General features: G+C 34.9%; 1 protein-coding gene across 1 annotated transcript in view; it reads right to left on the bottom strand.

Moving 5' to 3' along the window:
- Positions 1 to 27,573, bottom strand: part of LOC150086575 (dystrobrevin beta-like) — a 116,172-nt gene that overhangs the window by 15,030 nt on the left and 73,569 nt on the right. Inside the window, exons 13-17 of the mRNA XM_090371462.1 lie at positions 24,766 to 24,848; positions 20,485 to 20,689; positions 6,023 to 6,091; positions 5,809 to 5,989; positions 5,361 to 5,405 (exon numbers count right to left, since the gene is read on the bottom strand). Coding sequence (XP_090227588.1) covers positions 5,361 to 5,405; positions 5,809 to 5,989; positions 6,023 to 6,091; positions 20,485 to 20,689; positions 24,766 to 24,848 — 583 coding nt within the window. The remainder of the gene's footprint in view (positions 1 to 5,360; positions 5,406 to 5,808; positions 5,990 to 6,022; positions 6,092 to 20,484; positions 20,690 to 24,765; positions 24,849 to 27,573) is intronic.

Below are 27,573 nucleotides of genomic sequence, written 5' to 3'. Positions count from 1 at the left end.
TGCTAGCATCTCATTTTTCTTCCAACTCATGTATTAATGATCTTAGTAAAACACCTTCCACCATTCCCAACACGCTCCATTTAATGCCTCCTGTGGTCTTCCATCAAAAGGATGTCAGAAGGATTTTAACGAATCTTGATGCTAAGAAAGCTCCAGGTCCCGATGGTATTTCTCCACTTGTTCTCAAAACCTGTGCTCCTATTCTTTGCCGCATTTTTTCACTTTTTTATTCCAAATGTGTTTTTCCTTCTGCTTGGAAATTTGCTCATATCCAGCCAATTCCTAAAAAGGGTGACAAATCCCTCCTATCCAATTATCATCCTGTTGCAATTACTTCTACTCTTTCTAAAGTAATGGAGAAATTAATTAACCACCAACTCTTAAACTGCCTAGAAACCTTCCTTCTGATCAATGATTGCCAGTATGGATTCCGTCAGTCGATCCACTGGTGATATTCTGGCTTATGTTACCCATTTATGGACTAATTCAATGGAAAGGTTCAGTGAAACACAAGTAGTTGCTCTTGACATCTTAAAGGCTTTCGATTGTGTTTGGCATAAAGGTCTTCTAAACAAGCTTCCGTCTTATGATTTGCCAACTGTTTTTAGTAATTGGTTATCCAGTTTTCTCTCTGATCGCTCACTAAGGGTGATGGTAGATGGCTGTCTTCTAATTTCTCCACTAATCCCCCAAGGTTCAGTTCTTTCCCCCACTCTTTTCCTCTTTTATATTAATGACCTTCTTCCATTGACTGGAAAACCTATCCATAGTTTTGCCGATGATAGCATATTGCATTCTACTTTCCATTTTGAGAAACCTTGCCCTGTTCAATCTGCTTCAACTTCTCGAAAATCTGCTACCAATTACTTAAATGCCAATCTTCAGGTAATTCTCCAGTGGGGCGAAGACAACTTAGTTGATTTCAACCTTTCTAAAACTCAGTCTTGTCTTATATCTCGCAAAAAGGATTCTTCTACTCCTATGCTTATCTTTAGTGACACTCCGATTTCTAGGCAAAATGATAGATATATCATTTTGCCTAGAATGATATATTTCTAGGCAAAATGATATATCTAATGATATATCTCTCATGTGCTTGTGCCAAGAGATATTGCTTCCTCTGCATCTAAAAAACTTGGTTTTCTCTTTCGCTCTCGGCGTTACTTTTCTTCCAAACAGCTGCTCACTCTGTATAAATCACAAATCTGCCCTGCCATGGAATATTGTTCCCACATCTCGGGTGTTGCCCCTGAAACCTCTCTCTCATGCTTCTTGATTCCATTCAGAAGAGGGCAGTTAGGTTAATTAATGATTCATCTCTAACAGAGTCTCTCCACTCGCTTTCTCATAGATGTACTGTTTCTGCTGCATGCCTCTTCTACAGATACTTCCATGGGCACTGTTCTTCCGAATTGGCTTCTATAATTCCCGCTCTCTCTTTCAAAACAGTCTGAACACATGCCGCCACCAGCCAACATCCATTTACTGTCCAACTTCAAACTCACAGAACCAACTTTTCATCTTCTTCGTTTATTCATTCAACTGCTGTTTTCTGGAACAACCTTCCTTCATATGTATTTCCTGAAAATTATAGTCTACAGAAGTTCAAGTCCAATGTCAACAAATATCTTCTTTCGTCTTCTCAACCTCCAAGCCAAGCACGGTACTAAGTACTATAGGTTCTAATACCTCTCGTGTTTGGGGGTTTACATAAAAAAAAAAAAAAAATTTAAACTTGCTGGCTTAAATAAAACTTCCTGCAATCCAGTCCAAACAGGTCCCCCTTTAATTTGAAATTATGGCCCTTAGTTCTCAGAATCATTTATAACCAACCGTGAAAATTTCTTCCTCATTCATTTTACTTATGCCTCTCAGAGCCTTAAACACCTCAATCAAGTCTCTTCTAAGGTGCCTAGTTTCCAACCTCTGCAACTCACATATTCGAAGTCTTTCCTCATATGGATGCCATTTTGCTGATCTCACTAGGCGAGTTACCAGTCTCTGGACCCTTTAAAGAAGCACAATGTCTTTCTTTAGGTGTGGTCTCCATACTTGAACACAATATTTTAAGTGTGGTCTAACAATAGCCTCATATAATGGGATTATGACGTCCTTATCTCTACTAGCAATTGTTTGATAAATCATCGATAGGACACCATGGGCTGCCTTGCAATCAGTCTAAAACGCTCGGAGAACTTCATGTCTGACCGTATCATAACACCCAAGTCCTTTTCCTCCACTACCGGCTTTACTTCAACTTTACTATGTGTATAAGTTATTTTGGGGTTACTGTTCCCCAGTTTTAATACCTTACACTTTGCTGGATTAAAGCATAGCTGCCATTTTTCTGACCATCCCTGAAGTATATCTAAGTCGCTCAGAAGAAGCTCTGCTTGGCAGTGATCATTAACTACTCTATCAATCTTTACATCATCTGCAAATTTTGCCATCACGCCCTCTATCCCTTGATCGATGTCATTTATGAAAATCGAAAAAAAAAAAAAAAAAAAAGCAGTGGTCCTAATACTGATCCTTGGGGAACCCTTCTTATATCAACCCAATCTGAGGAATAACTATTTATCACAACCCTCTGCCTCCTGCCCTGAAGCCATCCAGCTATCCATCTAAGGATTTACCTTGTGATTCCAACCTGTTCCAGCTTATAAAGTAACCACTCATGTGGGACTGAGTCAAATGCTTTGCTGAAATCCAAATAAACAATGTTGAAATTATTCCCAAAGTCCAGCTCTTGAGTGACCCTGTCAAAATAGCCAACCAGATTAGTTAAATATGATTTTCCCTTTACAAAATAATGCTGATATCCTTCAGAATTCCATCTCTATCTAAATGATCCTGAATTCCACCCTTGATCATTGTCTCCATGATTTTCCCTACTACGGAAGTTAGACTAACCGGCTGGTAATTTCCCACTCTTAGAACCACCCTTATGTATTGGAGATATATCGGCACTTTTCCAATCCAACGGAATCACTCGAGTCCAGTGATTACGATTACTAATTACAAGAAGCTCTCGTAATTAGCCTCAATGCACTCATTTGCTGCTTCCCTTAAGATTATAGGGTATATGACATCAACCCTAGGAGCCTTACTGGCCTGTAGGCTGGAAAGTTTCTTCATTAAATAAACATGTGAAATTTCAATATCATTAATTACACTTTTTTCAACTTCACTCCCATAATTTCTCATTGACACAGAGGGTTTTTCTTCTGTAAACATCGACACAAAGTAACTGTTGAGTTCATCTGCAACTTCAGCTGGGATATCTAATACTATTCCATGTTCATTACATAAGGGTCTGATCTGGTTTGTCCTTCTCTTCTTTGCATTTATATATGTGCAGAATTCCTTATCCCCCTCTTTGCCATCTGCCTTTTCCAGCCTAACCTTTTCTGTGGCACTATTACAGATCAATTTGTAGCTGTTATAAGCTTCAGTACTTTTTATTGCTCTAACTTTTCCATGCCGTCTGCTTCTGCTCAAGCAATCTGGCAACTTCCTTATTCATCCAACTTGGAATCTTTCTCATGGAGTATTTTTTTAATGATATATAAGCATTCAAGGATTTTGTGATTAATGTTTTGAAGGTATACCATAATTCAATTGTATTCACTCTATGAGATATCCACCCAGTTAAGAGAGGCCATGTAGGCATCTTAATCAGTCGTAATTTCCTTTCCTGAAATTATAACCTATTCCTTTGCCTTTAACTACTGCTACCTGTCTTTTCATCGTCCACCATAGAACTCCGTGATCACTTCCTGCTACTGGTTTCTGTACTGTCAGCCCTATTATGTTATCTGGTTCATGGGTGATGACGAGGTCTAGAATATTCTTTTCCCTAGTATTTTCCCTAACATGTTGATACAAATAGCAATCATCTAGTTGATTTAAAAATTGTCCCCCATGTTGAGTTTCCTTCTCATTTGCTCCAATCAATTAGAGGCAAATTAAAATCACCTATAATAAGACATTGATGCTTATTGCCCATTCCATTTGCACGTAGAGGCTCGCATCATAAATCTTCACAATCACCTGGCCTGCAGATTACGCCCACTCTTGTTATAACTTTGCTTCCAACTATCTCACACCATACTAGCATGCAAAACATCTGAATCCAGGAAAGTTTTCATCACACTAGGGCTACTTTTGATAAGAAACATGACCCCGCCACCCCTTCTATCTTCCCTATCCTTCCTAAATACATTATACATTATACCATACTGAAACTCATCATCCCCTATTTCCAGGTGGTACTAAATTTCCATAAGCCCTATTATGTCAGCATTACTTGTCCTAACCAGCAGTTTAAATTCATATTTTATTGATGACACTTCTGACATTACCGTATAAACAATTAAGACTTAGTGTTCTTGTATAGTTAACTACCCTGACATACCCCTTAAAGTTATTTAAGCTCACTTCCCTGGCATTAGCTACCCACTCATTTGAAAAGTTTCTGCCCTCAGAACATCTTGCTAATATGTTCTGTTTCAGTAACAAACAAGAACTCTTGACGTATGTGCAAGCATTTCTTTAACCAATATTATCAGATAAATGCATATTTATATTACCCTTGTCCCCCCAAACTAGCAGCTTCCCTGAACCTTTAAAGTATCCTCAATAATACTGGCAAAAACTCTTGCACCACCTTTGTTTAAATGAATCCTGTTTTAAGTAGGCAACTTAAATACAAAAGTGCATTTTGATTGGTAATAACTGCTCTAAACATTCATCTATATCAGTGATGTCCAACCCGTGGTCACATAGGCAGCTCTAAGTATTATCAACCCTCCACCCTGAATTTAAAACTAGCGTGTCACAAAATATAATTTCATATTCACTTTTGAAAATATCAGTGTTTAACAATATTAAATGTTTCTGTAATCTTCCTTGGTATTTAATAACATTGTTATAACTATGCAATAAGAATATTATTAGTATCATGTAATAATAGTGTTGGATTTTTATATTTAATTATTAAATGCAAAAAATTAAACTATAGATACAAAAGTTGATCAACAGAAATTAAATACTATTTTGAAAAATATGTAATCAGTGGTAAGGAAACATTCTTCTAGCCTGTAACTTGCTAACCATGAGAACCCATGTGGCCTGCAATCACATATATCAGGGGACATCCATCTGCCCAACCTGTTTTGGCCCTCACCCTATATGATTAAGAATTAAGTCAAAAATTATGCTAAGAGTACGAATTGACACAAATGAGTAGTAAAGTGTATAACAATATTAGCAGTTTTAAGTTTTCAGTCTGACTTTTTACTTATAATTATTAAACTTTATTTACATCAAAACATAATAAAAAAATTATAACATTTTACCTCTATTGCAGGTAGAAATTTTATAGTGATCTTCATCTTCAGAACCTATAAATTAAACATATTTATGTGAAAAGAGTTCTCTGATAAGTGTTATGCTTAGTAATAAGCATTTATTTAGTATCTTTATCAACCGGCTTAATTTAATCCACAACTCACTGGAATTTGTTTTTAAACTGTTTTTATCATATGATTAGAACAACCTATATTTAAATAGATTTAACAAGAGGGTGAAAGACATGATTGAAATGTCTACTATATAATATGGCAGTGACAATTAAAAATGTGAGATAGGGTAAATTAAATTACTACAAATTAGCAAATATTAACATTCAGATATAGAGATTAGATTTTCATTCTCAAGTCTTGATTACACTTGATGCCCAAGATTTAGTCATATGACAGTTCAATTCAAGTGTTAAGTATATCCATAACAGAACAAATAACTTACCTGAATTAAGTTCTCTAACTAGAGATGACATTGCATTAGTTACAGAATCAGCTGCCACAAGGAGATCATTTCTCAAACTACGTGAACTTCCAGACTGAACAAATGTCCTTTTAACCTCATCATCTGTTCCAGTTAAGTTATCGGTGGTTGGTGCATTACTACCAGGTGTAGTTGGAGCACTCTGTGAGGAAGACATAGGATATGAAGTGGAAACTGGAGGTGATTTAGAGGTACCAGATCTTGGAGAACTATTAGGAGTGGATCGAGGTGACTGTTGATGGTTCTTAAGGGAAAGTAAAAATTGAAAGGTACTCCATTTAAAATATTATTATTGACTTCAGTTTCATATGTTTATTATACATTTCTTTAACCTTTACACAAGTAAATTTCCAAAACATGTAGGGACTCACTATGGTAAGTTTTTGATAATGGTGAGCTCTGAGAAGTGTTTCTTTGTGAAATTTTGAAGTTTTGTAAAAATGCAAACTTTGCACATAAATGTTTTTAAATATTAATTTCTTATTTTGACTTGACTGTCCATCACTAAAGTAAAATTATTGTCAAAAAGTAAACCAGAATTTAATAAAAAGAAACAGAAAATAATTCATTAAAATAATTTGTTAAATAAAATTCGCAAAAAAATAATATTAAAAAACATCCTCACTTTTTAAGCATTTTTTTTTTTTTTTTGAGTAGAAATCTTTAATTGTTGGTTTGTTAAATATAAAGTAAATCTGGCCCATAAAGCTGTTAGCTAAGAGTTTTAAGGAGAGATTGTTTAATTATATACAGTTAATTGTCAGCTGCTCATATCTAGACAACAAGTAGGGCAGGAAATTTAAGAACAAAAAAATGGGGCATAAAAAGAATGAAACTATCAAGAATATATTATAGCAGTATGATAGGAAATTTTTGGCTTTAGCTAAAATTTTCCTATCACATAGAGCATTAGTACAGAAGATAAATATTAATTTACATAATGAACAAAAACAAAGTATGGGAGAAAAGTAGTTTGGAAGATATTAAAAATAATAACACAATAAAATAAATAACAACATTAATAATAACAGAACAAATTAAGTTGAAAAATGTAAAATATAGGACCATCACAGTACTCAATACAGTTAGGATATGATGGCATGGTAGGGCACTGCAAGGGGCTTCTCTTCAATGTTTCTGATCACTAGCAAATTTATTGAGGTCCATGTTGATTTACTGGGCAAGATCATGCATCTCGTTGTGGATGAATCTGGCCATTAAATGGAGTCTTCTGTTAACTCTACAGAGGTATGGGGTTACCCTCAGACCTGGGAGGGGAAATTCTCTACTGGCATAGATCTCATCCATTTGGGGAAAAAAAATAGTTTCTGTGATCATTTTGTTGGTTGAAGTTGGTCTAATTTCCTTTATTTTTGTAGACAGTCTTGGAATCTGAAGCACCAAAGTCAAGACATTTGTTCTTGGATCCACATTGATTGAGTGCTTTTTGAATTTTTCACTATCCATCTTAGTAGCCAAAACTTATTAGGAAACAAGCATTTGATGTCTAAGCTGCTAAACCCCAGATCTCAGTACCATAGAGGAACAACAGATAGATTATACTTGTAATGTATTTTCTTTTTGTATGCTATCTCTAACATGAACAAGATGTTACCTGATCTGCCATTGTAACTTCAGCACCTTTAAGTGAAGCTGTGTCAGGTAATTGTTAAATCTAAGCTGACAATCAAAGGTAACACCAAGATCAGTGTGAAGCCTGACAAAAGGAATAGGCTCCATCCAGATTGAGCTGATCTAGATTTGATTATGCTTCACTGTCAAGGCCACGGTTTCCAACTGTTTTCTGGATTTAAGTGCATTTCCAATCTAGAAATATATACTGCAAAAATGCTTGGTGAGTTATTGAAGCTTTAGTGATGGTTTATATGTTATGCATTACTTAATTCAAGTTCAATAAATTCTGGATCTGAATTTCTGAGAATAGCTATTAAAACTTGCCTATTATTAATTGAAAACACAGATAACAATGGCAGCATATAATGAAAAATCTCAAGACTGAGATTTTTCATACATAAACAGACACATTATTTGAACATATTATTTCATATATACATAAACGGACACATTTCATACATACAATCATACATGTATCATCTTTGTGAATTGGGGATAATAGGGGATCCCCCTTTGTGAATTGGGGATGTATCCCCAATTCACAAAGGGGGATCAAAGGGTGACACGAGTAATTACAGACCAGTTAGTTTAACTTCTGTTCCGGGTAAAATAATGGAGTCACTGGTTAAAGATGCTTTGCAGGATCATCTAGACAAGACTGATGCAATAATTCAGACACAGCATGGGTTTGTTAAGGGAAAGTCTGTCTGACAAATTTGATAGGATATTATGATGTGGTTACAAAGGAACTGGATGCAAAAAATAATTTTGATATCATCTATTTGGATTTCAGGAAAGTTTTTGACACTGTTGCGCATGAAAGACTATTGTACAAATTGGAGCAGAATGGTATTAATGGTAAGTTGCTACAATGGATAAAAGGATGGTTAAGTGGGAGAAGACAGAGGGTGGTAATCAATGGGTACTGCTCTTCGTGGACTAATGTTATTAGTGGAGTCCCACAGGGTTCGGTGTTGGGTCCACTGTTGTTTTGTATATTTATCAATGATATTGATGAAGGTATACCAGGCTTAATGTCGAAGTTTGCAGATGATACAAAGGTTGGCAGGGTTGTTAATGACAGTAATGGCAGTGTGCTACTGCAACAGGATCTAGATAATTTGGACAGATGGGCTAAGAAGTGGCAACTGAAGTTTAACCTTGACAAATGCAAAGTACTGTATATAGGTAGAAGTAACCCCAGAGAAACGTACCAACTTAAGGTGGTAGAAAATGAAAAAAACCTGGGAGTAATTGTGCAGGCAGATATGAAGTTTTCTGAGCAATGCAGACAGGCTACCAGGGCAGGTCATGGGTTTTGTCAATGATATATAGGAATTTTGCTAGCAGGGTAAAGGAGGTGATTATCCCTCTGTATAAGACTCTATATTAGGTGATATAGTTGTACACGTTGGCACTAATGACATTAAGAGTAGAAGACCGGCGGAATTACTTGACAAGTACAGGTCACTGATGAAAAAAAGCCGTGAATTAGGGTTGAAATTGAAAGTGTCTGCAATTCTGCCCAGACACGATAGGAGGGAGTATATGATGAGAGCCCTGTCAATCAATTCGGCCCTGGAAAGATTGTGCAGGGCTCAAGGGGTAGAATTTTTTTCAGCCTGGTCTGTACTTGTTAACAGGAGAGACTGCTTCTACAGGGATGGGATACACTTAAATAGAAAGGGTGCAAGAATGTTTGCTGATGCTATCGAGGCAATGTTAGGTGGGTCGGAAAACTGCTAGATTGGGGGGATACAAGGACTAATAGATTAACAGTAGCCACTGGCAGAGGTGAAAGTGATTCTTGCACTGCTTCTATTGGAATGAGCCGCAGCCTGGAAAATAAGATGCAGGATATTTCAGAGACTGCTGGGAATCATTGGGGTACAAGTAAACACATGGGTTGTGTTAGGGTAGCTAAGAAAAAGAACAGGTGCATGTATACTTGTGTGTACACCAATGCTAGGAGTTTAGTAAATAAATTTGATGAATTTGAGGTATTGCTCAAAACATCAAAGGCAGATATTGTGGGGATTTCAGAGACGTGGTGTCACACAGATATAAGAAATGCAGAACTGGAATTTGGGGAGTACAATGTCTACAGAAAGGATAGACAGGATAGGAAGGGAGGAGGGGTTATGCTATTAGTTAAAAAACACATAAAATCCAAGGAAGTGAAGCCAGTCGACATCGCTGGACAGTGCAGTGTCGAGTCAGTTTGGTGTGACATAAGCATTGGGAGATCAAAATTGAGAGTAGGAGTGTGCTATAGGCCTAATGACTCTGATGAGTATAATAAGAAACTGTTCGGAGAAATAGAGTGGGCCAGTAAATCAGAGAGTCTTATAATGGGGGATTTTAATTTCCCAGATATTGACTGGAATTTGGGGGCTGGTCACTCACACAGTAGCAAGGCTTTTGTGGATTTATTGGATGATTGTTTTCTACATCAGCATGTTCGAGAGGCAACTAGAGGGAGTAATACTCTTGATTTGATTATCAGTAGTGATTCTTCATGCATTAAGAATCTGCAGATAAATGAACCACTTGGTGGCAGTGATCACAGTGTGCTGAAGTGGGAGTTACTCAAAGAGGTAACTACCATTAGGGGTAAAGGGAAGGGGTATTGCTTTCGTAAAGGCGACTACAATGGACTGAGACAGTATTTAAATTCTATACAGTGGCATCAACTGATGATATTGCCAACAGCAAATTCAAAATGGGAAGCATTCAAAGAACTTATCGTGGAAGCTACTAGGCTTTACATACCAACTAAGAAATATTGTTCAAGGTTTAGGCCTAAATGGTTGTCAGATGAACTAATGAGGCATATGGCAGAGAAGAAAAATGCATGGGATACATACAAATTAACACGTGACACGGACGCCTATGATAGATACAAGTTGATCTGTAACCAAGTTACAAAGGAGGTTAGGCAGGCGAAGGCAGATTACGAGAGATCCTTGGCAAGGGATGCGAAGAAAAACAGCAAAGAGTTCTTTACTTATGTAAACTCTAGAAGGAAGGGGATGAATCAGATTGGTCCACTTGAGATCGATGGGTCAACTGTTGATGACCCTGCTCGGGTAGCTAACAAACTAAATGAATATTTTGCATCGACATTCACACATGAGGAGTTATTCAGCGAGGGGAATGCCAGAGGTGTATTCAACTCTAGCAGTAAGCTAGAGAATCTTGTAATAACTGAGAGCAAAGTGGAGGAGAAATTGTTGAAGATAAACACAAGAAAGGCACCTGGGGTGGATGGGATCTATCCAGTTATATTAAAGGAGGCAGCAAAGGAGGTAAGCAAACCCTTAGCCATAATTATGAGAGCTTCCTTGGACTCAGGAGAGGTACCCATTGACTGGAGATGTGCAAATGTGACCCCAATTCACAAAGGGGGATCAAAGGCTGACACAAGTAATTATAGACCTGTGAGTTTAACTTCTGTTCCCGGAAAATTAATGGAGGCACTGGTGAAAGAAGCACTGCAGGATCATCTAGACAAGACTTCAGTTATAGCTAGGACACAGCATGGTTTTGTTAAGGGGAAGTCTTGCCTGACCAATTTGATTGGATACTATGATGCAGTCACAAAAGAACTGGATGCAGGGAATAACTTTGATATTATATACTTGGATCTTAGAAAGGCTTTTGATACTGTTGCACATGGAAGACTGCTGCACAAATTGGAGCAGTGTGGCATTGGAGGCAAGTTGCTGCTATGGATAAAGGGGTGGTTGAGGGGGAGAAGACAGAGAGTGGTAATCAATGGACACTGCTCATCGTGGACTAATGTTATTAGTGGAGTCCCTCAGGGTTCAGTATTGGGGCCTTTATTGTTTTCTGTATTTATAAATGATATTGATGATGGTATATCAGGCTTAATGTCCAAGTTTGCAGACGATACGAAGGTTGGCAGGGTTGTCAAGGACACTACTGACACTATGCTGCTGCAACAGGATTTGGAAAGGTTGAGCAGATGGGCTTCGAGGTGGCAAATGAAGTTTAACATTGACAAATGTAAAGTACTACATATGGGAAACAGCAACCCCAGAGCAACGTATCAACTCTGTGGTACTACACTGACAGTGGTAGAGAATGAAAGGGACCTGGGGGTGGTGGTGCAGGCAGATATGAAGTTCTCTGAGCAGTGCAGACGAGCTGCAAGAGTAGCTCATGGTGTATTGTCAATGATATATAGGAATTTTTCTAGCAGGGATAAGGAGGTGATTATTCCCTTGTATAAGGCAATGGTCAGGCCACACCTAGAGTACTGTATACAGGCCTGGAGGCCTCATTTCAGGAAGGATGTAGAGCTGCTGGAACGAGTACAGAGAAGGGCAACTAGATTGGTGAATGGGACAAAGGGGTTCTCTTACGAAGAAAGGCTTAAGTTTTGCAAATTACAGTGTCTGGAAACTAGGCACCAGCGGGGTGATCTGATAGAGGTGTACAAAGCCTTGAATGGTTTGAGCATGCTCAATGCTGATGGGATTCTTCCTCTAGCTCAGAAAAATCACCTGAGAGGGCATAAATTCAAATTGAGGAAAGACAGATGTAGGATAGATGTGCGGAAATTTGCCTTTAGCCAGCGGGTGGTTGGTGGGTGGAACAGACTTCCATCCCTTGTCGTGGAAGTTGATAGCCTAAATAAGTTTAAGGCTCAGCTGGACAGGTATTTCGAACGAACAGAGGGGTGAAGTGGAAGTGGTTATTTTTATTTATTTATGTTACTTTTTTTTTTTTTTTTTTTTTGGCTGATGCTGCATAAGCTTGCTTTCTTGCATCAAATGCCTCTACTAATGCTAATGCTAATGCTAAGACAATGGTCAGGCCACGCCTTGAGTACTGCGTACAGGTCTGGAGGCCTCATTTTAGGAAGGATGTAGATTTACTTGAGCATGTACAGAGAAGGGCAACAAGATTGGTGAGGGGAATGAAGGGATCCTCTTACCAAGAGAGGCTTAAGTTCTGCAATGGCTGGAGACTAGGCACCTGCACGGTGATCTGATTGAGGTGTATAAGGCCTTGAATGGGTTGAGCACGCTGAATTCTGATGGGATCCTTCCACTTGTTCAGATTACGAACCTAAGGGGGCATAAATTCAAATTAAGAAAAGACAGATGTAGAATAGATGTGCGGAAATTTGTCTTTAGTCAGCGGGTAGTTAATTGCTGGAACAAACTTCCATCTGTCATTGTGGAAGTTGATAGGTTGAATAAATTTAAGGAGGAACTGGACATGCATTTGGAGGGAATGGTGTGATTTTTTTTTTTTTTTTTTTGGCTGATGCTGCATAAGCTCGTACACATGCTTTCTTGCATCACATGCCGCCACTACAACTACTAGTACTACTACTACATAAACGGACACATTATTTGAAATGTACTTGAAATAACCTTCAGTAAAGCAGATCTATGGACATATGCACTTACCAGAGCCCACATTTGAAAAATGTAGATCAAATATCCTCCACAAAGGATTAACCAATTCACTTTCTTAGTAAATCTTTTCAACCCTAATTCAATTTATTTTAAAAAAAACTTCCTAAATGGTTCTTTAAATCGGTTTTTAATGGATTTTAAAGCATTTTCTAACTTAGCAATATCTGCATTCCCCACATCTAAACAGCTTTATGTGTGTTGGAATAGAGAGGGAATACCCACATGCACTCCATTTCAAAAAAAAAGAAGAAAAAAAAAAAGTAGTATTACCTAATAAAGCGATTACCTAGTGTAATAATTAATAATTATGTTTGCAATACTTTGTATAATCTAATAGTAAATTTGACTGAAACAAGCATACCAAATGGAATTTTTTTTTGATATCCTCTCTAATTAGCGTCAGAGTAAAATTCTGTTAATATTCCTGTCTTGGCAGCAAGGGATGGAGAAAATAGTTGAGTATAATTCAGTAAATAAGACAAGTTTTTTAATGGGTTTATGGATTAGAATTAATTAACAACTCCCCCTCTTCAAATTTAAAAAAGTTTCATACTGATTTTTGAAAATAACAATTTCTAGCAATATTCAATTTTTCCGTATTGTTTTCTCGTGATGTTTTATAATATCTTAACAAGATTATTACAACTATTTAATAAGAATGATTAGTGCCATGTAATAATAGGTGCCTCCGTAGCCATGTGGGCAGGAGCAGTAGTGCATAGCACGTGTTTCTTGATTAGACTGGGGTTCGAGCCCATGACCACCAAATACGGAGGATGCGGAAAGGTCAAGGAATGACCACCGCATATCCCCGGAGCAATATGGCCTTAGTTGCTAATGCTCCTAAAAAAAAAACCAAATAACAAATAACAATGTAATAATAAATATAAATTTTAATTAATAGAAAGTAAATCCTATTTCGAAAAATACATAATTAGTGGTAAGGAACTGTTCTTGTAGCTCAGGACCCACTGCCAATCAGAACTGATGTGGCTCATGGGTCTTAGAATTTTATCTTTTTTGGCTCCTATCCACAAAAGGTTGGACATCCATGGGTAAAAGTAGGTAGAGTAATTTTATAATAATGGATAATCTACTTTAATGGAAATGAATGGCAGAAGGTTCTTGAAAGCCAGACTTACTAACAATGAATGAATTTATAGAATGTGAATAATGGAACCCCCATTCCCTGATATAAATATTAGTTGGAAATAAGTACAGCACATTCTCGATTTACCGGGATCAGATTAACAGGACACTTCAATACTCCAAATTTAAAAAAAAAATTTTTTTTAAATCAACCAGAAATCATAAAATTCAAGTAATATATAGAATAGGTATAAACAGATGTTTTGCAAAGTCCTCAATAAGCAACAAGAAGCAGAGTTATAAGTTGTGATTGGGAGAATAATGTATCTATTATCCCGCAATGCCCACTGTCTTCACACTCACAGCTCAAAAGAAGATAGAACAAATATTAGTTTGTTTTAGTGTGTCGCATGGATTGTTGTATTCCATTGCACTGCAAAAAGACAAAATTTTGTTTTGTTATTTATGTCAGGATGTCAATTTTTTTTTATAGTAAATATAAATACAGCCGAACTTCCCTATAACGAATTCGATAAATCCAGCGAAAAAATTCATTATAGAGAAATTTTGTTATACAGAGAATATCTTTTTTTATTAGAAATCATTATCTAATTAGAAAATGAAAATGAATCTACATTTATTTTTAATGTATTTTATTTCAAAAACATACTTATTTAAATTATGTTTAGACAATTTTTGCTGGTAAGTATCACAAATTAAAAAAAAAAAAAAAAAAAAAATCGGTAATTTTCATTTGCAATTTCATTACAATTAAATTAAAAATTGTCTGATTCTCAAAGAAAACCTCACATTTATTCAGAGCATTAAAAACATTATCAGGAAAATTTTCATAAAACTGTAGACCCAGATGAACCGTTTTAAAAGCGTGAATAATTTTTTCGCAAGTTGGCTTTTCTATGGATTGTTCTGATGCGTCATCGTTAATTTCTTCGTGATCCTTTATGGTTGTGTCTAACACTCTTCAGCAGTATTTCATCTTCATTTGGATGTTCTGTTGTAGTCAGATCTTGATCTACATAAACATAACTATCCAGTGTTATTTCATTTTCGATGTTTCCAGACGATTCTAATAATGTCCAAAAGTTTTTCAGTTGTGAAAGGGGCAGTTCATCTTGTTCTTCCAGTTGTGGTTCGACTTCTGTATTCAATGCAAATCCCGCTTTCGAAAAACAATTTTGAATAGTGTATTCAGTGACATCGTTTGTTCAAACTTTTGCCAGTTCAGAGATGCAATCTCTAAGGTTAATTGTAACCTCCAAGTTTCTATTTTCTGAAAACACATTGACAATCTTTATTATTCTTTTTCGATAATGAAATTTAAAATTTTTAATAATGCCTTGGTCCATTGGCTGGAGTTCTGACGTTACATTTGGTGATAAAAACAACTTCACACTTTTAAGTTTGGCAGAAATACTGGCAGAATGTGCTGGACAGTTTTCAGTTACCAACACGATTTTCCTTTTTTCTTTTGTTATATGCTTGTCTAGTTTTAATATCCATTCTTAAAAAAGATCACTTGTCATCCATGCTTTTTTTATTAAAGGTGTAGTCAACTTACAAAGATTTTGTGCCTCTAAAACATCTTGGGTATTTTGATTTTCCAATGACTAAAAGTCTTAATTTTTCACTTCTTGTCATATTTGCTCCAACTAGCACAGTGTTTTCTGCCAAAACATTTACCATCCTTAAAAGCAAGTTATTCAGTAAATATTTAAAGAATAAACCCATTTCGTCAGCATTAAAAACATCCTTAGGGTCATATTCTTCCAAAATTTTATCTTCTTTAAGGTATTAATCTTCTTCGCTTACATTAACACTTTCTCCACAAATAACCTTTTCCACAATTCTGTGGCACTTTTAAATTTATCTAACCACCCAGTGCTCGCATTAAATTCTGTATATCCAAGGGACTGTGCAAATTTCAGAGCTTGTTGCTTAATTATTGTACCCGATATTGCTATATTCTTTGCACGTATCATTTGCACCCATTTTAGAACAGCTTTATAAACATCTTCATATATACACAACTTAATTCGCTTCTTTTCTGCTCCTCCTTCAATTTAAAATTGATTCTCGATTTTTTATTAAAATCGTAGATAAACTGCTTGCAGGTATACCATATTTCTCTGCAATATCTTTTTTCTTAAAACCCTGGTCAATATCATGAAGAATCTTTACTTTATCATTAATACTTAAACACTTTCTCTTCGACATTGTTTCTGCAACTGTAAAAATTACTCAACTGCAGCTCTTGCCAATTAAAAATCCCGCAAAATTAAAAACACCGCAAACTTCGCTGCCCTGGCCATATAGTGAATTGTTAGTATTGCCTACTCAATGATGTTTGCTTGCCAATTCAACAGTATCATGTGAACTTTCCTATCAATCACTTTGAAGAAATATACGACTTTGTGAATTTCTTTTATTCTGCTTTCATTCATATATACACAAAAGAAAATTTATGGTTAATGTATGCTGTATGTTACTTTTCAGGGAAAAAAAAAAAAAAAAAAAAAAGAAAAAACCATATAGCCTATGCGATTGATGACAAATTGTTCTAAAAGAACAAAATAAAAAAAAAATTTTTTTTTATGAAAACCATCTTCTGGGAGTCCAGTTAGATGAGAACAGACATATCATATAATGATTGACAAGAAGGTCACATGGTATAGTTGAGGTGAGAAACGAATGTTACTCAGTAGGCATTACTAAAAACCGACTATGGAAGCATTCTATGTATTGCCGCCGCAGCACGCTAAAGATTTACCGCAGTGAATTTCGTTTTTCCCTTAGCCAACATCAATTTACAAATCTACCCTATTTATTGTAAAGTTTATGACCACTTTTAAGAAAACCCATTTGGTTTTATAACTCTAACAAAAATGAAACAAAGACCCTCCTAAGGGCATCAATGGCCACAAGTGTTCACTAAAAGAATGATTAATTCCAGATGCTAATGAGCAATTTCAGAGGGAAGGAGGCCGTATATTTGAGCAGCTGTTTAGCAGTAAATGCTTGAAAATCTTCAACAATGCTTTTACTAATTTTTTTAAAAATTCGTTATAGAGAGACTAACACTTCGCTATATGGGGTTAATTTTACATGTAATTTCATTTCAAGGTGTAATGTTTTGCGAAAAAATTCGTAATATAGAGAAATTCGTTAAATAGAAGTTCGTAATAGAGAAATTCCACTGTATATATATATATATATATATATATTTAGAAATCACAAAATGATGGATAAACGCAAAAGAGTTGTGCTTTCAATTGAACAAAAACTTGAAATTATTCAAAAGTTTGAAAACAGTTCATCCGATAAATCTTTAATGAATTTGGTGTCATCACTCTTGAAAGAGCGATGACACCAAAAGTGATGGCCCTTTCCCATGCATACTGTTGTCGATTTTAAAATAGCAATTTAACAAGTCTTTATAAATATCCTGTCTGAATTGAAAGAATAAATGAATTAGTATCCATATAGCTGAATCAGTATATAATCACCACAAAATTTTTTTAATACACAGTAATTAATAATTATGTATGCAATACTTTGCATAATCCAACAAAGTAACTTCAACTGAAACAAGCATACCAACTGGAATTTTTTTTAACCTGAAGGACATCAACAGTAAAATTGCACATCCATTCCATAAATTAAATTTCATACTCTTAAATGCATAGAAAAGGCAGGTTTTAATCATTGCTCTTGTAATCCCATTGAAACACTTTTGCAAGTTATTTACTTGACACCTTTTATCAATTGTGCTCTTAGAATTACCACAATGGTGGCATTCATACTGTGGTCCAAAGACTCCCCTCCCACCTTCAATCTGCGGATAAGTCCATGTGGGTTTGTGAGAAGATACAAGCACATCATCACACTAATTCTAAAAGGCAAGTTGTTGAGAATGTTTTTTTAGAAATTTTTAATTTTATATTTTCAATTTCTTTTCCAATTTGAAATGTGGAAGGGAAAATTTTGAAGGATTAGTTAGAAATATTTTTGTTTGCCAATCACAATGTTTTATTACTGAAAACAATAAAACAAAATCATATTTCAATATGGAGGTCTGCTGGTAAAGCTAAGAAACAAAATGGGTCAGTGGCCAAAAAGTTAGCATGATACTGACCGATAAGTTGAACTATATCTGACAAGTAGGGTAGCTATACATTTTTCTTTAATAGACTTGTTTATTATGCTCTAAACATTTAGGCAAGCGTGCATAAATAACTTTTTTCTCTTTATGATCTCAGAGTTTTGAAACCTTCAAGATTACACACCAAAGGATGGTGTTGAATAGATATGGTGAAAAGTATTCAACAAATACTGTAATTTCCTGGCTAATATAGATTTAAAACTTAGGAAAATATACACTATTTCTAAACTAAAGCCTTTAAGAAGAAAATAAGTGATTATTTAATGACACAATATATTTCGCTCTTTGAAGCTGGTGGAAACAAGTATTAAATTTTCATCTCTTATTTCATTTGGGTGGGGGCGTGGAATTTTGGATTTTTGGAGTAAATTGTTAATGCACTGCAGAAAAGCATCATCCACTGCTTGTTGGCAAGGAGTTTATCATTACATTATTAATAACAAATAATAAATAAAAACAGTAACACAATATAAATGCTAGTTGATAATCATGCTCCTTCCATTCATCACTGTTGAATTTTGTGGGTTCCTTATTCACTGTTTATGATATAGCAAGCAAAAGGCTACACTGTTGCATCATATATTCATTATATAGTAGACTCTCGATTTTCTGGGACAGATGGTAAAACACAAATCCCGGATAATCGATTTCACAGTTAATCCAAAAATACAGAAGTCCTCATGTAATAGTAATGTAAGACGTAACTTCTTACTTTGTCGAGTTTTGTGTAACTCGGGAAGGACTAATACCATATTGCTACTATATTATTGACAAATCTGAATTCAGCAAGATACTTGTTAATGCTTGACCATTTTGATACATTCTTATTAGCTTAATTTTCTGATCTAAATCGATCGCTTTTCTTTTCTTGGTAGATTTACTAGTACCGCTGTAATTATTCTCTTAGTCGGCACCATGATAACGGTCAAAATAAAATTTTCTGTAAAGAAAATTCGACCTCACAGGGTTAAAGCGAAAACTCACTATTATCACCCCATGCAAGCTCACATTTTACTAAAGCATATTTCTGGAGGTCACTGCCATAAAAGGAAAACAATTTGCACTTCCCGGGTTACTGGGCTTTGTTCGTGCATCTAATTATAAACAGGTATTAAACTCTTATTTTATTTGCATTAATATCTATAGCTTCAATTGTGTGGATTTTTACATTATTATGTTGAAGTCTGCATCCCCTTCACAGAAATCTTCAGTCATATAAAAAAAAAAAAAAAACCATTAATAAATTGTAAGAATCTTCTTTTCTTTCCTATTTTTTTGCTTGTTACTCCTTATCTCACTTGTGCAATTTTCACATGCCATGATCGTCGTTATTGATTACTTATTATTATTTTTTTGTTTTAAATTTTACAATCCTAAAAAAAAAAAAAAAAAAAGAATGAAAAAAAAAAAAAAAAAAAATTTACGTAAATCCGTAGTTGCGTAAGTCGGGAACTTACTGTATCGAAAAATGTTCAGCAACCTACATAAAAAATATGACGATAGATAAAAAAAATGAAAGAAACTTACCAAGCACTACTTGCGTATCCAATATGATGCTTCCCTTAATTTTTTGCAATGTCGACTTTAAATCTAATAGCTTCCCTTTATTTTTTACAATGTCGCGTATGGTTTGGTCACCAACATTATAATGGTTCATTAGAGATTTAACGGATGCACCGTTTACAAACTTTTGAATAATTTCAAGTCTTTGTTTAACTGAAAGCACAACTCTTTTGCCATTTATCCATCATTTTCAAGATTTCTAAACAAAAAAAAAATATTTACTATAAAAAAAAATTTCGACATCCCTGACATAAATAGCGAAACAAAATTTGTCTTTTTGCGGTTCAACGGAACACAACAATCGACGTGACGCACTAAAACAAACTAAACATTTCTTCTCTCTTTTTTTTTTTTTTTTGAGTGGCAGGTTCTAGTTATTACTTGAATTTTATGATTTTTGGTTGATTTTTATTTATTTATTTTTTAATTTGGACTCTTGAAGTGTCCCAGTTAATCGAGAGTCTACTATATAAGCAATGTATTAATGGCAAATATAATTCCAGTTATTGGTCATGCTTTCATCACCCACTGCTTACAGTAAACAGGCCAATAATGGAATTTTTTAACATAAGAAACATATTATTCAAAAGAATGCCGCTGTTTTGGTGGAGAAACTGATGTCTTTCATAACACTAGGCTGTGTTATGTGTTGCTAATAAACTATTCAATAAATATAAAAATGTCCTATTACACTTTAATGAATCCAAAAATATTTACTTTAAGCAATTTCATGAGGACTTCCAGTTGTACCATTAATTCTCTTCTACTTTCTTGTAGAGAAGCTAAGTGTGTTTCTAGTTCTTCTTTTCTTTGTCTTAAGGCACGAAGCTCTGTGAGTAAAGTAGGACTTTGCTCAGACTGTAATGCTGCATCTTCTTGTTCTTGCTGTTTTCTTAAACAGACTATTTCTCTCATTATTTCTCTGGAATAAAAAGAAATATATTCAACAAGACATTATCATTTGACAATCTCTATTAATTTTTTACAATTTTTACATATTTTACAATATGTATTAGTAATACTGCAACAAAAAAGTAAAATATCAGAAGTTTATCACAAAAAAAAAAAAAAAAAAAAAAAAAGTTTTTTTTTTTTTTTTTTTTAATGAAAATCCGAAATGAGACAGGTATTATAACCTATATTATTTAGTACTGTGCATGGGCTGAAGGTTGAGAAAATGAAAGAGGATATTTTGTTGCATTAGACTTGAATTTCTGTAGACTGTAATTTAAAGGAAATACGTATGAAGGAAGGTTGTTGCAGAAAACGGAAGTTGAATGAATAAATGAGGGAGAAGAAAATTTGGTTTTGTGAGTTTAAAGTTGGACAGTAAAAGGATGTTGATTGGTTTTGGCACACGTTTGAACTGCTTTAGAGAAGAGAGCAGGAATTATAGAAACCAATTCAGAAGAACAGTGCCCATGGAAGTATCCAGAGAAAAGGCATGTAGCAGAACATCTATGAGAGAGAAACTCTGTTAGAGATGAGTCATTAATTAACCTAACTGCCCTCTTCTGAATGGAATATACAAACCTGGGAGAGGTTTTAGGGGCACCACCCCAGATGTGGGAACAATATTCCATGGTAAGGTGGATTTGTAATTTGTACAGAGTGAACAGCTGTTTAGAAGAAAAGGAGAAAGGAGAAAAGTTGAGGGCAAAAGAGAAAAGTGTTTTAGAGCAGTGGAAGCAATATTTATAATCTGCTTATGGAGGGAGGGAGGGAGAGAGAGAGAGATCAGAAGTCAGGGCAATCCCCAATAAAAAATGTGATCTTGTCCAGAAATCACAGTGTCATCGAAGATAAGCATAGGAGCAGAAGAATCCTTTTTGTGATCTATAAGACAGGACTGAGTTTTAGAAGGACTGAAATCAACTAAATTATCTTTGTCCCGCTGGAGAATTAGCCCTGGAGACCAGCATTTAAGGAATTTTAGTGGATATTCAAGAAGTTGAAGCTGTTTGTGCAGGGCAAGTTTTCTCAAACTGAAAGGTGGAATGCAATGTGCTATTGTCAGCAAAACTATGGATAGGATTTTTTATCAATGGAAGTAGGTCATTAATATATAAGAGAAAAAAGTGGGAGAAAGAATTGAACCTCAGGGAACACCAGCATTAGTGGAGAAGTTAGAAGACAGAGAACCATCGACCATCACTGCAGTGAGCAGTCAGAGAGAAAACTGGATACCCAATTAAAAAACAGTTGGCATACCACAAGATGGAAGATTTAGAAGAACTTATGCCAAACAAGATTAAAACCTTTGAAGTGCAAGAGTAACACAATTGCTTGAGTTTCACCAAACTTTTCCATTGAATTTGTCCATAGATGCGTAACATGCCAGAATATCACCAGTAGACTGCCACTGACAAAATCCATAATGGTGTTCATTGATCAGATGGAAGGTTTCTAGATAGTTTGAGTTGGTGGTTAATTGATTTCTCCATTACTTTAGAAAGAGTAGAAATAAGGACAATAAATGGATGGGAGGGATTTGTCACCTTTTTAGGAACTGGCTGGATATGAGCAAATTTCCAAGCAGAAGGGAAACACCTTTGGAAAAAGAAAGTGAAAAAAGGTGACAGAGAACAGGAGTAAGTTCAGGAGCACATGTTTTGAGAACAAGTGGATAAATCATTTTGGATGACTATTTTCAGGAACTTTTAGTGCAGTGAAATTAATGCATTCAATCAAGTAGCAATTACTTTTAATAAATATAAAACCATTTTTGAGCTCTATTTTGTGTTCTTTTTATTGCACCAGCCTAGGAACGTTTCTGCCAGACCTTGTATATATTTTAGTTAACAATGCACTAGTAGAGGTATTACAGCTGTTTCAAATAAAAGAAATGCAAATGCGAAGAAACTGAAATGAATGCCACATGAATAAGAGTAACAAGAGTAAAATGCACACTTTGTAATAAGATATAATACTCTTTGGCTAGTGAAGTAAAGAGACTGTCTCTTTTAGTATATAAATGAGTATGTTTAATGAATTAAGACATTTATTTCTAGCTAGGGCACACCTTGAATTTCTTCTTAGAATTAAATCATCCTTATAAATATTTTCATGCATTAAAAAAACATGATGGGAACTGTGAAAAAAATTAATGTAAAAACAAACTGTGTATTAACAGGCTGCTGATATATCACCTGAGAGCTTTTAATTTGAAGAAAACTTAATTCATAAAGTTATAATGTAACAATATTATCAGCATAAGTACAATGAGAATCTTGAAAACAGCTAACATTTTCACAAATTATCTGTGACTGAATATTAAAAAATATTTAAAAAATATTTTCATATTTTATATACAGTGCAACCTTGATATAATACAGGGATCAGGGACAACTTTAATAACCACATTATAAGCTAATTATGTAATAAACAAAACTAAAATTCATACGATTTTTTTATATGAATAAACAATGACTAAAAAGTAAGAGTAAAGATACATATTAGTTAGTTAAACTGCAATCAACACCAAGGACTGCAATTTAACCCTCTAGCAGGCAAGCAAAAAAATCCATAATTGCAGCAGGTGCGTAGTGCCTTTACTTCCCCAATCAAGTTTGGGAGTCACACACACACACACACACACACACACACACACACACACACACACACACACACACACACACACACACACACACAAAAAAAAAAAAAAAAAAGGAAAGAAATAGTTTAAAATATGAAATTTTAATAATTTGATTCTTAATTCGGACAGCATATTATATAAAAATATCAAAAAATATCACTAGAAACAAACAGCATTGAAAAAAAAAAAAAAATTCCAAGAATTGTACAGTCAAATCTCAGGGCAGCAAAGCAAGAGAAAAAAATAAGAAGCCAAAAACTCTATGGAAAGTTACCATAGCATGAGTATTTTTGACGTATATGGTGGTTTAAAGAATTTTTTCAGGACTAAACTTTTTCAACTAAAAATAATTAATGATAGAGATCAAAAGTATATAACATACCGGAGGGAGGAATACCACCATTTGCACTGATGTAATTCTAATTAAATTTATGACTTAAAATTTCATAATGTGCTAACTTATAAAAAACAACTCAAACAATGATGATTATGGATCCAGTAACAAGGGTCACAAACACACAATTTTTATGAAGATTAATTTCAAGGATGTTTTTATAGATAAATCATCAAATTCAAAGAGCCTTGACACACAGCTTCAAAAGAAATACTGTATATACTGGTATTAAAATAATTATGAGTTACAGCCTTCATCCCTCAGTAAATGACTAGGAAATTAACACTCGACTAAAATTCAAAAAGAAATAAAAAAAATGGCAAATATCACAAACATGCGTATCACTACTAAAAATCATACATTTTAGTTACCCAAAGTATACACAATCTGATTTTCTGAATATTTTCCTTTAACTGAGCAGAAGGTAGCCAGTGCAACCAGGTAGAAGTGTTAATTCTAGTAACAGGTCCATAATAGCAGCGTACATAATTCCAGCTGGAATCAATAACCTTGGCCAAGATTCATACAATCGTGCTCTAAACTTCTTCTCAGTGGTTTGATCTCACCCCATTTTAAAGGACAATCAAAATGAGGTGAAATTAATTAGTAAATATTAAGTCCCAACACTAATCAATCTGATGGCTATTTTCATCTTGTATTATAGTGAGAGAAATACACAGTATAGGAAATGAAGCTGATTAGTAACTGTAATCTATTTACTCTCCCCAGGATGATGCAATAAAAACACTGCCAAAAGAGCATGTGAAGCCAATGCAATATGTTGATGGCGTGGATGAAAAGATAGGGAATTTACCAATGCCTCTTGTAAAAGGTTCTTCAAGCTCAAACTGTAATTTTCACAGAAACCACATTACCAGCAGTAATATACTTCATCTGAAAGTAATGTGTTTATCTCACACACACACGCGCACGCAAAATGCATAGATACACTAACATTAGAATCCAATTATTAATGATACTGATATAAAAATAACCCAAAAATGTTTACCTATTTTTTGATTCTAATTGTGCAATCAAATCTTTTTGTTTTGCTGTATCCATATTTAAACTAATATCAGATGGACTTCTTGTCTGTAAAGGAAATGATTTTAGTTGCAAGTTTCTAATTTAACTAATTTTTAAATACAGATATAGGTAAAATTATATTCTATTATAAAGCATACACAGACAAAGGCCTGCAAACAAGGCCATGCATAATTTGCAATATATATTCATCAAACCCATAAATGTAACTTGGCAAAAAGTTTAATTTTTTTTTTTTTTTTTTTTTTATCATTGTGGATGAAGGTATAGATATGTATGGATGTACTTTAATTACTACTTCATATTAGGAGCATGCACTTGATAACAATGAAGTTCAAATGCATGCGCCTATTATTTCATATTAGTAGCAGCATTTGGACTTCAGTGTTACCAAAGAAATGGGTGCACGCTGAGTAGTATGAAAAGATATATTATGGAAATGTATTTAAATTCTCAATAATGTAACTTATTCATATTAAAAGTAGATACATTTATCTTCTTATCAATTAATTAGTAAGATAACTTTATAGAACACTTAATAAAATTGTATATTTTTATGTTCTCTCTCTCTCTCTCTCTCTCTATATATATATATATATATATATAAGAATATACGAGGTGTAGCAATAAAGTTCCCAAGATAGTGCAATAAAAAGAACAACAGTAAAGGAACTGAAAAATGGTTTCATTTTTATTCAGAGTAATCACCACCTGATTGATTGCGCTTATTACTCCATTCTAAAAGTTTCAGTGAAAAGAGTCAGTGAAATCATCCAAAGCGACGATGTTCGGTTTGGTGGTTACGTTTTTCTTTACGTTCTCAATATCCTAAAATTTCTTTCCCTCCAGGGCAGCTTTTATCTTGAGAAAGAGGAAGAAATCCACTGGTGCCAGATTGGGAGAGTAGGGTGGATGGCTGACCTGTACAGTGCGTACAGTGTAATATTTCATCAGAAATGTCTTCACAACAAGTGTGGAATGGGCAGGGTCATTGTAATGCAACAACAACCAGCCACCTTTCTCTCAAAATTGCAGCCTCACCCAGGAAATATGCTTTAATAGTCTTTGAAGCACCTGCATGTAGAATGCAGCAGTGACTCTCTCCTCTTCATGTACACATTCCTTATGAATCATACCTTTGTTGAAAAACATGATCAGCATTGTTTTGATCCTGGACTTCTGTGAATGAAACTTTCTGGGCTGGGCCTTGATGATGATTTTGAAGTCCACTGCATGCTCTTGATGCTTTGCCTCTGGGTTGTACTGAAATATCCAATACTCATCTCCAGTGAAAATACAGTCAAGGAAATCTTTGCACAAAGACACTCTTTGTTGCTTCTGCTCATCCGTGAGGCTGTGTAGCACAAATTTTACACAGAGCTTCCTTTTCCCTAAATCTTCATGCAGAATTTGACGAATTATCTTCTTATTCATATCCAACTATCAGCCATCATTCTGAGGGTCAAATGATCTCTTGCTATAATTTCTCGAACTTTTGCTACTCTGTCCTCATTTCGAGAGGTTGACAAATGCCAACTTCTTGGGCCATATCTGTCTTTGAACTGCTTATACCATTCAAACACACTGGTATGACTTAACATTTCATCGCCATAGACAGTTTTTAACATTTCATACATTTCTGTTGTAGATATTTCGAATTTAAAGCAAAATTTGATATTCGTGCATTGCTCTATTCCAAAATCATGACATGGAACTAACGAAACTGGTTGTTACTCGCAACCTGTCAGTCTACTAGACAATCTGTGAACCACCATCCACTGGAGGAAGTTTGAACTACAAATTCATCATGCATGAGCGCAACAGCAGCAGCCTGGGAACTACTGGCACAGCTGCTCATATATTTTCGAAAGTGACAACACATTCACAAGTCTTACATAACAATAAATGTGAAGCCTTTTCAGACTGCCTGAAGCCAACAGAACTGCATTAAAACTATGTTTAAGCTATTAATTTCCTTTTCCCACACAAAATATATAGAAAAAATAAATAATAATTCCTGGATTTCTATTTGTCCAATTTTAATGAAATTTGAGATGACTCAACAAATCTTTCAAAAAGAAATAAATATGAAATTTCGTGAAAATCTGTCACCTGGGAGTTTTGTTACATGCAGATGGACAGACAAAGCTATGCACATACACATATAGGGGGAGGATGAAAAGTTTTTAGTCCAATATAGGTCACAAGGTTTTTGTGAAAGACAATATTGCCAATCTGTGCTGTGATGCTTCAGTATTGAAGTGTTGAAGGTTAACAAGGATAGTGACTGCTGAGAGAATCAAGCAGCATGCAGTCATTCGGCAACATTCCATTCACTTAAAGGGAATGTCACTGAAAGAAATTCATGAAGAAGTGCAGCAAACATTATGGGAATCTTGTCCTTCATATGCCATGGTGAAAAACTGGGTTGGCAGAATTTAATTGTGGACAGGACAGTGTTGAAGATGCATCTTATGGTGGAGGCCTGTTAACACGTTGACACCTGCAAATGTAGATGACATTCATGACCTGATCATGCAAGACAGCAGAATAACATTGGTGCACCCTGAAAAAACTTTCAACATCTCCCATGAGTGAGCTCATGATATTGTGGTGAATGTTTTAGGAATGAAGGTTTCTTTGAGGTGGGTCCCTAAAGCACTGAACGTGGATAAAAAGTAGGAAAGAATGAGGTGCTGTCATGAGATTGTGTAGCATTTTGAAACTAACGAAACTCAATTTTAGGGGTAGTATATCACTAAGGATGAAACAT

Source organism: Mastigoproctus giganteus, chromosome 4 (assembly GCF_048544385.1).
Source record: "Mastigoproctus giganteus isolate SK-2022 chromosome 4, ASM4854438v1, whole genome shotgun sequence".
Taxonomy (NCBI): domain Eukaryota; kingdom Metazoa; phylum Arthropoda; class Arachnida; order Uropygi; family Thelyphonidae; genus Mastigoproctus; species Mastigoproctus giganteus.
Note: the sequence above shows the minus strand (reverse complement) of the source record. Positions and strands in the feature narration are given on the sequence as shown.